Below are 15,284 nucleotides of genomic sequence, written 5' to 3'. Positions count from 1 at the left end.
TGCTCAAATCATAAAAACGAAAAAAAAAAAAAGCTAAGAAGGAAATAATGCACATAACCAAATGAATCTTCAGAATAATCTGTGTGTACATATATATATGTAACTGTTGTTTTTTCTTTATCCATGTATTGTGGAAAAGCATCATTCATGGCAATTGCTTGGTTGAATACTCGAAGGGAACAACATTAATGTCATGTTTGGTAAGAAGGAAATATAAGAAGGAAAAAAAAAATGAAATATCTATTGTATTTAAATTTAATTTCAGTCTATATATTGGCCAACTTGCTTTCTTTCTTTTTAAATCTCTCCTACCAAATATTATGAAATGCCTAGCTACTAACTGAACTGAGAACTCTGAAAATATCAAAATAAGATCGGTTTTGAATCTCTGAACGAAAGCATAAATTGATGCCATATCGGTTTATGAAAGGGATGGGCGCTAACCCCTGTGTAGCTAACTGGTGAAAGACTCCATTAATGGTCAGAATTTATGAAATCTATATTTAGTTACCGAAAGTAAGGTTTGTTTTTTCAATTACTATTTAATTTTGTGTTGGTATAAAGTAACGTAATCATAATATTACTATTAAATTCTTTTAATAATTTGACAACATGGAATTAAATGATGGGATTAACACCATTCAACTATTACACATTACATTAATAGGTATTTTTCATACGCACAACTAAAAATTAAACTTCTGATTGATATAATATATGAATCAACTAGTATTTTTCAACTTGGTATACTGAACTTTGTCAATAGAATAACTTTTGACTAGAAAGTAAACAATCAAATTTTTATGTAAAAGAAAATCTAAAAGAATTAGATTCGAGAGTAGAGGTGTGTAATTTTTTATTTTTATTTTTTTTTGGGGGGGGGGGGCATAACAAAAAGAAAAACAGATATTTAAAATACATAATTTAAATGAATAAATATCTGAAATTCAAGAAAAAGGAAATTTCAGTGTTTTTTTTTATATAGTAATATGGCATATTTTTAAATATAAAGAGCGTTCAATAACAGTTAAATTGCATCCCAAAGTGAAAGAGTACTATGTGATATTTTATCATTCTCAAAAGTAATAATTCAGTTTTATTATATATAAAAGTGAATGAATTACATATCTTTTCTTTATTTTAAAATATTTTTCTCTTGCAATAAAAATTTCTAAAATTATGATTTTAATTTATATTTTTCATTTTATTTAAATTAAAAAATACTTATTAGTACTAAATTTAAATTAAATCCTAAAAAAGTATAACATCTTGAAGAGTTTATTCTTGTAAAGAACTATGCTTGAACCTGTCTTGACATGAATTTATAGTCATTAACTTCTTATTATGAAACTTTTTACTCTATTCTATTATTTTCTTTTTATGGCCGAATGGTGGCAGTATATATAATTTTAAAAGTTTCCCTTCCTTACGAGTATATGATAGTGTTTTTTTTCCCAATAGTTTTCTTCAGCTTTTCCCTTCCTTCCAAGTAAACGACAATGCGAAATTTACACCTTACAACAACGCAGCGCATTATTAGGTTACAGACTCAGAATAAAATTGCATTTTGAGTGATAAAAAGAAAAGGAAGAATAACAGTGATCAAAAAAGGAAAGGAATAGTAAGAAGCTTAGAAAAACAATAAAGCGTCATTAACAATAACATAACATAACGTTCTTCCAAAGATTCACAAACACCAAAACCCAAACCCAAAGGCTCACGCACCTGCGAAACACTCCACTCTACAGAACACACACTATATTTCGTGTATTTTTATTTTATTTTCACCTACTTCGCTTTTTCTCTCCAAAATCCCACACCCAGCAACGCTATTTCTCTCACTGTTGCTCCCAAATGCTGAATCTGAAGCGCACCCATTGATCTGCGCTTTGGAACAGAAAGCTGAGATTTTGGCGTTCTGGGAGGGCCAAAACCCTCATGAGAGAGGCAATGTGAGGGAAAGTTTGCACCTTTGGAAGGTCCTATAATGGTGGCTGCCATTTCCGAAGACCCATTGACCTCTACAGAGAAAGACAACAATGGCAGCATACCCAGAAGACCAAAGGGTAGACAAGTTTCTTCCAGGTACATGTCTCACTCACCTTCACCTTCACCTTCACCTTCTTCAACAACAACAACGACAACATCGACTTCATCATCAACAACAACAACAACAACTTCGTCCTCTCGTCGATTCCCTTCTCCTCTGTTGTCACATTCCACCAATTCTTCAACCCCTTTGGTCCCAAAACGTTCCCAATCGGTGGACCGCCGGCGACCGCGACCCATGACACCACTTCCTGACGCGGCGAAGCTTCTGGTAACTTCTACGCGGAGCTTGTCCGTGTCCTTCCAAGGAGAAGCCTTTTCGCTACCCATTAGCAAGACCAAAGCCGCCGCCGCCACCCCACCTTCCCGAAAAGCCCCCACGCCGGAGCGTCGGAGGCCCACTCCGGTCACCGTCAGAGGGGAAAATTCCCGACCGGCGGATCAACACCGGTGGCCGGCGAGGACCCGGCAACCCGATCATCTTTCCAAGAGTATGGATTGCAGTGACAAGAAAAAGGTGGTGGGAAATGGGTTTGGTAAAGTGGTTCGTGCTCTGCAGCAATCAATGGAGGGTGATAGGAGTAGAAGGGCTTCTTTTGGTGGTTTGAGTTTGGATTTGGGTAAAGCTGAGTTGTTGAAAGCTTCTTCTAAGCTTCATTCTGATGGAAGTTTGGTGACTCAATCTTCATTGCCTTGTGATCTCACTGCTTCTGATACTGATAGTGTTTCTTCTGGTAGCACTTCAGGGGCACATGATTCTGCTGGGGCTAATAAGGCTTCTAAGGAGCCTCGTGGCATTGTTGTGTCTGCCAGGTTCTGGCAGGAAACTAATAGCCGCCTGCGGCGGTTGCAGGACCCCGGTTCTCCTTTGTCAACTAGTCCTGCTTCTAGAAACTCTGTGTCAAACAAGAATTCTCAATTGAAAAGGTATAATAGTGATGGCCCTGTGTTGTCGCCAAGAACAATGGCTTCTCCTGTCAGGGGAAATGCTCGCCCTGCTTCACCGAGTAAACTTTGGGCATCTACAGGTGCTGGATCCTCGCCGTCGAGGGGCATTCCTAGTCCTGCTAGGGTGAGAATTGCAGTTACCAGCTCGATCAATAGTAATTCGAGTAACACACCTTCGATTCTTAGCTTCTCTGCTGACGTGAGGAGAGGGAAGATTGGGGAGGATCGGATATTTGATGCGCATTCGTTGAGGCTTCTGTATAACCGATATGTGCAGTGGCGGTTTGTTAATGCGAGGGCAGATGCTACCTTTATGGTGCAGAAGCTGAATGCTGAGGTATGGGTTATGTATTTAAGTCATATCATATTTAATGGTTTTTGTTACTTCTAAGTTGTAATTGATACGAGTGTCTTTAATTGTTTTCTTTTTTTTCAGTAATTACTGAATGCTTGTGCACTTTAGTTTGTTTTAGTGGAGTGATTTACATTAATGGGATCTTCATCACACTTGTAACATTCAACAGAATGTGCTTAGTAATGCATTTTCAAATTACATTTGAGAAACACACTGCTAGAAGTTTAGGATGCTAAGGTCTTGAGGTGCATGATGAATGGCAAAGCCTCATTTTTAAGGAAATATGCTAGGAATGCAGATTGAATACAATGGTGATGCTCATTATCATTGTGCAGTTCTTGGATTTACCATCTAAACCTGGAAAATGTAGATAGTATTTCTCATCCATGTCCCTTGCGCATAAGTGCTTGGAGATACCTAAGTGCATTGTATCATTCTAATTGTGGATATGATAATGTCAGGCTTATTATAGGAAAGATTAGACTGTAAATAAAGTTTAGTAAGGAGTTCTCTGAAAATTCTATCCCAATGTTCTATTTAAAATGTCTTCAGAAAACTTATTTTGGCCTTGTTATGACTAAGAAATTATCTTTTTTAGTAGTAGTGACATGATGATTGATGAGGATGTTGTATCGTGAAAACTTGTCATGCTGAAATATACTATTGTTGTTGTGTATTTGGCTCTAGTTTACAATTAGTTACAAATAGAAGTTTATGAGGGTTGAGGAGTGATTCAAATGGAATGTAAACATGTGAACCTTCTGTCTATGTGGAGAAAAAAAATAAAAAAGACATTATATACAGAGATAAGGAATTTGTTGAATGCCCATACCCATAAGTATATCTACAGAAAGTATAAGTAATTGGTGGAAGTGTATCCTGAGTATAAGTTTTGGTAGCATAGCTTGACCAAATATTATGTTAACTTTGAGTCAGGGGTATAATGATGTTGACACCATCCAATATTTCTTACATCACTTTATAGGCTCCAAGAATCTATTGGTCTATAACGTTCAACAATTTTCATTTTTGCATTTCTAGTTTTTTATTTCTGAGAGGCAGTAACACACTTCCAGAAGTGCTTTCTTCACTTAGGTTTGTATTTGCACATGTAGTTTTGTGTGTTGTGAAATAATTTTCTCCTACTATGTTTAAGGTGACAATGGTTATGCTGTGAAATTATTTACTCCTACTATTGGGGGATAACAATATTATGCTGTAGTGCTAACCTACATGTTTTTCATTGTGCCAGAGACATTTGTGGAATGCATGGGTAACAATCTCAGAACTCCGGCATTCAGTCATACTTAAAAGAATCAAGCTTGTATTGCTGAGGCAAAAGTTGAAGTTAACTTCCATTCTAAAAGGACAGGTTTGATTCAGGAGCTTTCAATTTTAAAACAATACCTTTTATGCAATGAATGTCATGCTGTTGATGTGCCTGATCTGTTTATAAATTGATGCAAAGTTGACCATTCAATAATATTTTAGCAGCTTAGTTTTGTTACATCCAAGCATTCCTTATAAGAATTTATTTTTTTGTTTAATTGAGAGTTGTAGTCAGCACTTAGCAATTCCTTTGATCAGTATGACAATTACTTTATTTCTATTATTATGCAGTCATCAGGGCTGATTTTAAGCATCTAAAATTATTAAGTTTTTATTGAAAAAGAAAGTATTTATTATATTGAAAATACAAAATTATAATAAATATCTTCATTTGCAATAAAAATTTTAGCATTTTTAAATGCTTAAAATCATTCTTAACCTAAGAGTTGATGTTGACATTTTCAATACTATTACTATTATTATTATTTGTCATAATTGAAGTTTATTGTGCTTGGTCATAGATTTCTTATTTGGAAGAATGGGCCCTTTTAGATAGAGATCATTCCAGTTCTTTGCTCGGAGCAACTGAAGCTTTGAGGGCCAGTACCCTCCGTCTTCCAGTTGTTGAAAAAGCAATAGTATGTACTGCTTTTCTTTTTTGTTTTTTGAGATACTTTGCACTTTTTTTAAAAATAGATGGTCAAATATTGAACTGTTATTCTTTATCAGGCTGATGTACCAAATCTAAAGGATGCTTTGGGGTCAGCAGTTGATGTGATGCAGGCAATGGCATCCTCAATATACACTCTTTCTTCGAAGGTGATTAATTATATCTTCCATACATTTTTTCTATTTTATAAGGTGCATGGGTTCTTTTAATTGTCATCTTAGCTGTGCAATGTTTGCGGGAAACCTAGATGTCTGTAATTTATTTCTTGGACTTTTGTTTGATATTTGGTATTTGCATTTGAAGTAATTCTTCTATTGATTGTTTCAGTCACTGGTCCACATTTTGTCAAGCCACTTGAAGCCATTCTACCTTAAATTGATTAAGTTTTTTGAAAGAAAGAAAGGTCCTTGGATTTTAAGTTCTTCAGAGAACCAAAATTAGTCATGCAGTTTAGAAGCCAATGGTTTCTCTATTCTCCATTCGCCAAATAATCATCTTGCAATATAAATTATGTAACATTTTTTTTAAATATAATCAAGAATGAACTGAAGAGTTTTGATTCAACTTGTTTAAGCAGAAACTTGGAATCTTTTGCAAATGCAGAAAATAGTAAAAGCTTAAGGGTCAATAGTTTGTCTGATGAACACAAAATACTGTAAACAATATTTAATGTCATTATGATTAGATATCAAGTTAATTATCATTTTAAAAATATAAAAGATATCCTTGGCTAATATGCATAAGTGCATGATATTATTTCACAATCACAAGTATGGACGCTTAGGCTTAATCTAATTCTGTGAAGCATGGACATGTCGAAAGAAAATCTTGTCCTTGTCTGGCTTGTACACCTGACACTGTAAGTTGTGATATTCATTTCATCAAAAATATAAAATTTAACATTTGATGTAAAACTTTTTGATACATTCTAGCTACTTCCTTCCTCATTCTTGTTATTTTAGTATTTGATGTGCTGATGTGTTATATGTAAATCTCCTCCTTATTTGCTATAAGCTCTACTTCCATTGGTGTAGTGCCAATTGAATGTTCAGAAGTGTGATTCTGAAAAAAGCATAATGTTTCAGAATTCTTTTGTGGCTGAGTTGACAGCTGTATTTTTTAACCTGTGTTGAATTTTCAAATTCTTTTTTGATGTTGATGTAAGATTTCTCAAACTATTGCTTGGATCAGAATATAGATGCACCCATACTTTGTTGCATGGGTTCATTTCTGCAACCATCAAGGATATTACTTTTCTTTCTGTGATCAGCTCTTTAACTAATATGATAAAAATGAGTAGATTATATGTAACAACTAAGTTCACTTGGTGGGGTCTATTACATGGACCAATCAGCTCTATTCAATAAGCAAAGCATAGCAAAAACACTGATTAAAATCCCATTGAAACCTTTACTTAATTCTGAAAAGAGTTGCTCAGGGCCAATTGCTAATTTGCTCATTTAGCTTTCCGTACTAGGGCACTCATGTTGTGGTTCATGTATAGTGAGGAAGTGGGAATTGGCCTATCGGGGTAGAGATAAGCACATGTTTGCACCTTTTAGTAGTATATCATAAAACATAATGTTTCTAGCAGGTGGAAGAAACTAACTGCTTGGTGGCGGAAATCCTAAAGGTGACCTCAAAAGAAAGGTTTTTACTTGAACAATGCAAGGATTTTTTGTCCTCATTAGCAGCCATGCAGGTAATCGTGTTTGCTTGAACCTTTCTCAATCTAATTTCTACATCAATATTCTTATTGCTGTTATGCATCTAAAAATTCTGGCAGGTCAAGGATTGTAGCTTAAGAACACATATGTTACAACTTTCTCACGTGCCAACCTCCAGCTGCCTGACAACACATGTGTAGAACTGATCTTATTTGACAACTCACTCTTAATGCTAACACTACTACTCCCAGCCTTTTATTTTCCACAGGGTGGAGATATAACACACAAGGTAATAAGAATGGAATGGGGTTAATTGCTGGTTTTTGGTGTTCATTTGACATTTTTGAAACCTGTTGTGGTCTGTCTTGTATGTGTCGTGTGTAGTATATCTTTGTGTCTGAATATTACAGTTTACAAAGGAAAGAAAAGGTGGCTTTTCTCTCACTAGTTAGCTAGCTGTATACAATTACCTTGTCATTTGAGGAAAGCGAGTGTCTGTGTATATATCTATATGTAATCAACTAATCATTGTTTATTAGGTAGTTTGTTGCTTAGATCTTCATTTGAATCCCTGGTATATGCTTTTGCAGCTCTGGTGGTTTTATCATTTTTGTACTTTTTTAGTTATCACTGGCATGACTTTGCATGTAAATCATCAGAACAATTATTATTGTGGACTCTAATTGCTAGCTGCTGGGAGAACAGATGTTTGAAGATGTGTTTATGCTCCTCCTTGTTGTAAATAAGTGAAACGTGATTATCATAGCATAGCAAATGCAGCTCAGAATCGCCCCATCCGTCCGTTTAAGTGAGAAAATGCAATATATCTTAGTTTCAAAATGATCAAATTAGTCCTTCTGGGACAATTGTGTCACTCGTGTAAGAAATATTCTGTCTATTATGAAACATCCAACCAAACATGAGCAATTAACTTAGTTTGCAAGCAATATCATCCAATGAATTAAAAGTCTTCGTAGATAAATATCGTTTTCACCAAAATCGAACAGGCGACTCTTATACAATTCTAAGCAGTAAGCATGACTTGAGAGTGAAAAAGAACAACGCCACGAACGCCCTCCAAATAAAGGGGCACGATGCCCATTTCCTGCCGCTATTGCAGTCTCACTATATTGTCGTATGCATATCTTCTATAGATAAACAAATTCTCTCCATACATGCATAAAATCTTTTAAGATGGCGTCCTTGAAATTTTGTTATAACACTTCAAGATTAGAATGTACTCGTTCCTGCTGGGGTAAGTATCATGATGCTATTAGTTTTGCAATTAATTAATTGGATACATCTCGCCTATATATTTATCTTGAGCTTTAAAGAATTAAATGAATTCCGATTAGTTGGTCAACCACACATTTGTTGGCCCTAATAGGACACGTTTCATTTTAATGCTGAGTTGAAAATAGAGAGAAGCAAACATTTATGGTTAGCCTTGGCTAATCAGTTTCAATTTACTTCGAAGGGAATTGGAACAAACAAAATGCGTAAGCCATTTTCTAACTGCAGCCTGTATTCAGGAAATAGCCAGTACTTCACAACAATAGTTTACATTTAGTGTTTGGTGTTCACAAGAGGGAAGTGAAACAGTAGAAAGAAGAAATTCCTATTTTCAAAATGGCCATCAGAAATCATGCTGGAGGATTGGGATAGACTTTGGGTTTCGGCTTGACCTCAATCTCGTTTACACCACGAACGTAGATAGCATCTTGTTCGTGACTGTAAGAAAAATTGAACAAGTTATTATTAAATAGCACGTGTAAGAGAGACAAAAATTAAATAGAATGAGAGGGCTTACGGTTTAGGCCCCTCCTCGAATGTGTAACTCGATGCAACAGCCAAGAGGCGTCCATCTCTGCTAAAAGAAAGTGCTGCCACGCTAGTAGGATATTTTGAATACTGGGAGAGAGAACGGCAATTTAGTAATTGAATTTATTGCTACGATAAAATTGTGGTCACTTAAATTTTAATTATTCAAAGCAAAAGGAAATCGAAACCTGGTACAGCCTCTTCTTGTTGTTTCCGTCCCATACGTTAACATAACCGTCACAACCTCCTGTGGCAAACGTACCATATCTGTAGACAGATTTTTCATAAAGCATTTTGTTAATCACGATTAAGACAAAGGTATGACTGAAAGCAACATCTATTTTCAAATTCCATTTAAAGGGTAATCGCAAAATTTCATCTTTGGAGTTCTTAACATTTTAGGGTTTAGAGAAGAGGAAAAGAGAGGGAACACAATTAAGTATAATATCCTAAGGAGTCTGGATAGCCGTAATACAGAACACTCATCTTCCATTTCTATGTATTTATCTACATCTGTGAACTAATATTTAACACCTACTTTGGACAAAGAATAACTACTTAACCAATAAAATTTTCTTAATATAATAAGGGCACTCCCACCTAGTGGACCCCTGGGGATAGTAGATGTACGCAACCATACCCACATAAGTGCAGAGGCCGTTTCTAAGATTTGAATGAGACTTCCAAGTCACAAGTTAGCTATTAAGAAAATTTTCTCAATATAATTTATATTTACATTTCAGGTGACAGGTCACTCTAAAACACTTACATTGGGTGGAATGCAATTGCATTTACAGGATAGACAATGTCCCTTCCAGCTTCTGATTTTCTGTGACACTTAAAAGCATACCTGCACAAAGGTCGGACGGAGGTCATTAACAGGTAAAAGTGAACATACACTGTTTTCATATGCACTGAAATGCTATCATCTGTATGGAGTTGGATAAAAAAATGTATACTTTTTTGCTTGGCTAGCCTCAGAGAGGTCAAAGAATTCCATTGCAACCCGACCTTCAACAGAACTAAGTGCATATCCTGCAAAAAGTAGTTATACATTATGAAGAGTAACAAATATCTTGGCTAAGAAACACAACAGAAGTCTGTGGAATCTTTGGAAAATCAATGATTGAGTTATAACCATCAGTTAAGGTTCACCTGTTCCATTAGGATAACAGCGCACGCATCTGGTTTGATATTTCAGTGAAGATTCTCTTCGTTGCTCAGGTTGAGACATGTTCCTCAAATCATAAATATTAACATGTCTTCCAGCCGTTGCTACAACCAGACGATGTCCAACCAGTGAGAGAGAGTAAACACGCTCAGGTTGTGGATATGTCCCAACTAGCGTACGCTCTTGGCCACTTGCACCTCTAGGGTCCCAACATTTCAGGGTTTTGTCCCAACTACCAGTGATCAGCTGCCCTATAGTCACATACACAGACAAGATAGAATTGAATATCCTTTTAAGAGTAATTCCTTTTTAGTTAAGGAATTAAATGACATATGTGAGCATGATAGAGATAGGGAAGAGACCTGCAGCATAGGAATACTCAACACAACGAACAGGTGCATCATGCCTTCCCAGAATATCCTCTTTATTGGAGCTGAATACAAGCCTGGTCCATAATAATATTAAAGGGTAAATTACTCTCCCCGCCAGTCAGAGATGAATGCCCTCTCTTCCACTCAGAGATACTTAAATTACACACTCAGGATTCAAGAAAGATGAAATGTGGTTACATTTTAAAACATTCTAAATATAAACTAACGACTAAGTGGTAAACAGCAACTATAAACAAACCTCTCGTAGGGAAATTTTTTCTTGCCGTAAATTCTAGTGTGACTGACAATTAACTTCAAGCGTCATATCATCCAACTTTGGACTTAAGAAGATAAAACGATGTTTAAGATGTACACAATATCAGCTTACGAACATTACTCATAATCTTGGTTTCGTTTATTGAAGTCCCAAAACCGATAATAGGGGTTGAAAACTACCCAACGGTATTAAGATTCACCTTAAAATGACGCAATGTATAAAGTAGATTAATATCTAAGTATAATTTGAAAACAATAAAGGAGGAGAGAGCATGATTTAAACATGAATGGAAGAGAGGAGTACGTGGAATTGATCGTGGACAAGCATGACTAGGTTAGTTTTATATTGATATGAATTAGAAGAGGAAGTAACAACTAAATAACTAACCGTCTAACAGTATTGTCGGCGGCGACACTAAAGCCGGAGGAATCGTCGTGGAAGCAGCAATCGAGGACGGGGCCAGAGTGCATGAACTCTCCTCTCAGCACATTGGCGCTCGCATCATACAACCGGACGCTCTTATCCCATGAAGACACCAGCAAGTGATCACTGTGGTTCGAAAACCGGAGGTTCGAGATTCCGTCCGAAGGAGGATTTGACAACTCTCGCCCCGCCGCCGGCACCGCAGATGCCATCTCTGAGATTTGAAAATTTAGGGTTACGGAGAAGAGTGTGGAAGGTTTTACTCTCTCGTTCAAAATTTGAAACGGGGAGAGAACGTTTCCGGTGGGAGCATTCAAAAACCGGATCGAACTAATGCCGCGGTAACCTTTTTAATTTTTAAAAGAAAATCCCTCCTTACACCTTTTCATCTTTCATATTCAAATTAATTAATTTCTTTATCATTTTCCAAGCTTATATTATTTAATTTGTAATTTTTTTCTTCTGTCAAATAGTTTTTACCTTAATTTCAAAAAAGAAATAGGATCCACATCCTTTGCTAATTTTTTAACTGTATTAAAATAAATAATTTAAGACTATGATATTAAACAAAAAATTATAGGCCTATTGTTGAAGACAACAGCCCATCTATCTAACCCGGCCCGTGAATGGTTTTGTTTTTTCGGCTTTACGTGCTTTTGCATTTTGCGTTATTTTATTTCATGTTTTGATGTAAATGCGTGATGCAGGGTGCTTGAAACTGGTACACTAGTCATTGTCTTGATTATGTTGGTGTTGGTCGGTTTGGTCCTAATAACTTCTTAAGTTGATTTGATGAAATCCAAAAACCCCTTATTTAAGCACCCAATTCTGGAAAAGTTGCAAAAATGTGACAGGCTCAACACCCTGAAGCAAGTCCATGCCCAAATGGTAACAACTGGTCTTGCACTTGAGACATACTATCTGAGTTACCTCCTTAACACATCCTCCAACCTTGCCTCTACCTATGCTTTCACCATCTTTAACCATATCCCAAACCCAACGGTTTTCCTCTACAATACACTCATTTCTTCTTTCACGCGTCACAATCGCCAATTTCATTTAGCCTTCTCACTTTACAACCGCATTCTCACCCATAGGACCCTCCAACCCAACACCTTCACTTTTCCCTCCCTCTTCAAGGCCTGTGGCTATGACCCTTGGCTCCAATATGGTCCACCCCTCCATGCTCATGTTTTGAAATTCCTTCAACTCCCCTATGACCATTTTGTCCAAGCCTCGTTGCTCAATTTCTATGCTAAATATGGAAAATTGTGTGTGTCCAGATATCTGTTCAATCAAATTAGTCAACCTGACCTTGCCACGTGGAATACCATGTTGGCTGCCTATGCACAAAGTGTATGTCATGTTTACTCAACCAGTTTTGAAGATGCTGATGTGTCCTTAGAGGCATTGTATTTGTTCAGTGACATGCAATTGTCTCAGATAAAGCCAAATGAAGTTACACTTGTGGCATTGATTAGTGCATGTTCTAATTTAGGGGCTCTTAGTCAGGGTCTTTGGGCACATGGTTATGTGTTGAGGAACAAACTTAAGCTGAATCGTTTTGTGGGAACTGCACTGGTGAATATGTATTCCAAATGTGGCTGTCTGAATCTTGCATGTCAATTATTTGATAAATTGTCTGACAGGGACACGTTTTGCTATAATGCCATGATTGGAGGGTTTGCAGTTCATGGTCATGGGAATCAGGCCCTTGAACTGTACAGAAAGATGAAATTCGAGGGCCCAGTTCCTGATGATGCTACTATTGTAGTTACTATGTTTGCCTGCTCTCATGGTGGATTGGTAGAGGATGGTCTTGAGGTTTTTGAGACAATGAAAGGGGTTCATGGAATGGAGCCAAAACTTGAACATTATGGTTGCCTGATTGATCTTCTGGGTCGAGTTGGGAGATTAAAGGAAGCAGAGGAAAGGTTACAAGATATGCCCATGAAACCGAATGCAGTTTTGTGGAGGTCTTTACTTGGGGCAGCGAGACTTCATGGCAGCTTCGAGATGGGGGAAGTTGCTCTCAAACACTTGATAGAGTTAGAACCAGAAACAAGTGGAAACTATGTGCTTTTGTCGAATATGTATGCTGGCATTGCTAGGTGGAGTGATGTGAAGAGAGTGAGGATGCTCATGAAAGATCATAGGGTTAACAAGTTGCCTGGATTTAGCTTAGTGGAGATTAATGGTGCCATGCATGAGTTTCTCACTGGTGACAAAACTCATCCATTTTCAAAAGAAATATATTTGAAGATTGGGGAGATAAATAGAAGACTACAAGAATATGGTTACAAACCAAGAACATCAGAAGTTTTGTTTGATGTAGAAGAAGAAGATAAGGAAGGTGTCCTCTCTTACCATAGCGAAAGGCTAGCTATAGCATTTGCTCTCATCGCATCTCCTTCAAGTTTGCCTATAAGAATTATAAAAAACCTTAGAGTGTGTGGGGATTGCCACGCTTTTACCAAATTAATATCAGCATCATATCAAAGAGATATTATAGTTAGAGATCGAAATCGGTTTCACCATTTTAAGGATGGGAGTTGTTCTTGTCTAGATTATTGGTGATACCTTGTTCACCTTAAAACAAAATCAATACCTGAAAGAAAAGTGTAGTTTGCTAGATTTATGTGAAAGTTATTTTGATTTAGTTTTAGCTGAAATGAAAGCAGTTTTTTATTTAGCAGATGACATGAGACGAGCTTCATATTATTTGAAAATATATTCAAAGACTTAATTTTTCAGTAATTGAATTATGATTTAAAAAAAATATAGGGAAAGTATATGTCCATCTCATTTTTGTTGAACAAATTCATAGTCACCAACCGTTGAAGGGATGATGTAACGGGCTATGATATACCATTTAGAAAACTCATTCAAGGCATGGTGTCCAATTTTATTAATTGTAGAGTGCAGAATGAGTCAACATATTGTGCTGTACCACCGATCAGTGATTATGGTGCTAAATTGTTGGTTTTTGCTGTGGAAAAGCTGCTTCGTTGTCAGTGACAGAATCACGAAATCACGGTAGATTATGGCATGATGCTAATACCGCAGGACATTGAAAGCTTTTATCTTCTTGGTGTGAGGGGACTTTTTAAAGCGCACTTTTTCTCTGTTTCCATGCTTCTCCTTTTAAGTTTCAGTAACTAGGCCAGAATTTTATCTTGTTTTATTCAATCATCAAGGTTAGGTGTATCTTCTATCATGCATTTGGCATTTTATCTTATATAAAGTTGTTCTTGTAGCCTAGTGCCAGCACAAGGAAGGGATCAGGCTCACTCCATGTTGAGCCACAGAACTCTGAAATCTCGTACTGTGCTGATGATGACGGGTACTGTAAAAATTATTCAAAAAGGGGTGATTAAGTCTTTTTAAGTGAATTTTTAATATTTGAAAATGGTGCGATTAACGGTTGGCATGTCTTCCTCTATTCATGTAAGCTTTCTCTGCTCTTGCATGCAGAACGTTGTTGAGTTCAATTTATTAATTCCGACTTCCATCTTTGAAAGTGTAGGCCGTCCCACCACAAGTTTCTGAGAGCATTGATTCCTTTCTGGTGTAGTGCATATTAGCTACTCTATCAGTGATTGCACCTTCAAGGAAAGATCCACAGCAACAAATATCATCAAGAATGGACCCGAGAATCATTTTGATTGCTATCATGCATAGCATTTGCTTCTCATCCACAACCTTGAATTGGACCACCACTCAAATTCTAATAGTCTAGTTTTAAAGTGGTTTTTGCACACTCCTAGACCTGAAGTAAATGGTAATATCATGTTTAAGTTCATCATAATCACTAATCACCCATGTAGTGAATTTTTATCGTTGTTTTTATAGCTATCACTAACTAAAAATATTAAATTGCACAAATGGTGATATTTCAGTATTAATATCACAGTCACATTTCATCTCATACTTTGTTGATCTAGTACTCAGGTATTGACATGCTATAATTAAAAAACTAATTTTTCCATCAATTATTATCCTCAAGTAAAGACAAGTAATAACGGATTAACTAGTTCATGGCTGGGAAAGGGTAAGAAAAAAGAAAGATTCTGCCTATGTCATTACTTCTCCCTTAAAGATTGCAAATTGGTAAATAAGAAAGTAAAAACAAAATTTCAGGGAAAAAAAGGCAATTCAAAGGGGGAAACACCGATACGCTAGGTAGATAGAAAAGAAATAATG

The 15,284-nt window shown here is 36.4% G+C and overlaps 3 protein-coding genes across 5 annotated transcripts; 2 read left to right on the top strand and 1 right to left on the bottom strand.

Moving 5' to 3' along the window:
- Nucleotides 1–1,690: 1,690 nt before the first annotated feature.
- On the top strand, nt 1,691–7,812 carry LOC113872771 (QWRF motif-containing protein 2). 3 transcript variants are annotated; one of them, XR_003505913.1, is made up of 7 exons: nt 1,691–3,334; nt 4,605–4,724; nt 5,203–5,319; nt 5,411–5,500; nt 6,946–7,053; nt 7,138–7,307; nt 7,678–7,812. XR_003505913.1 is itself a non-coding variant. In XM_027510577.1 (6 exons), the coding sequence occupies exons 1-6, from the start codon at nt 1,988–1,990 to the stop codon at nt 7,216–7,218; spliced, it is 1,863 nt and encodes a 620-aa protein (XP_027366378.1). In that variant the 5' UTR covers nt 1,691–1,987; the 3' UTR covers nt 7,219–7,784. The 3 variants fall into 3 exon arrangements, 1 of the variants encoding a protein (XP_027366378.1); XR_003505912.1 differs by having other exon boundaries at nt 7,643–7,784; XM_027510577.1 differs by having other exon boundaries at nt 7,138–7,784.
- Nucleotides 7,813–8,395: 583 nt separating this feature from the next.
- On the bottom strand, nt 8,396–11,417 carry LOC113872849 (mitotic checkpoint protein BUB3.2). The gene is made up of 8 exons (XM_027510700.1): nt 11,046–11,417; nt 10,373–10,455; nt 9,995–10,261; nt 9,799–9,874; nt 9,609–9,689; nt 9,028–9,106; nt 8,829–8,929; nt 8,396–8,749 (listed from the first exon to the last, which is right to left on the bottom strand). The coding sequence occupies exons 1-8, from the start codon at nt 11,291–11,293 to the stop codon at nt 8,662–8,664; spliced, it is 1,023 nt and encodes a 340-aa protein (XP_027366501.1). The 5' UTR covers nt 11,294–11,417; the 3' UTR covers nt 8,396–8,661.
- A 376-nt stretch (nt 11,418–11,793) lies between these two features.
- Nucleotides 11,794–14,776, top strand: LOC113872969 (pentatricopeptide repeat-containing protein At5g43790). Its single transcript, XM_027510888.1, has one exon. It carries the CDS (start codon nt 11,874–11,876, stop codon nt 13,656–13,658), a length of 1,785 nt encoding a protein of 594 aa, XP_027366689.1. The 5' UTR covers nt 11,794–11,873; the 3' UTR covers nt 13,659–14,776.
- Nucleotides 14,777–15,284: the final 508 nt, after the last annotated feature.

Source organism: Abrus precatorius, unplaced genomic scaffold (genome assembly GCF_003935025.1).
Source record: "Abrus precatorius isolate BTA unplaced genomic scaffold, Abrus_2018 Scaffold7, whole genome shotgun sequence".
Taxonomy (NCBI): Eukaryota; Viridiplantae; Streptophyta; class Magnoliopsida; order Fabales; family Fabaceae; genus Abrus; species Abrus precatorius.
This window is presented reverse-complemented; position numbering and strand designations above follow the sequence as displayed.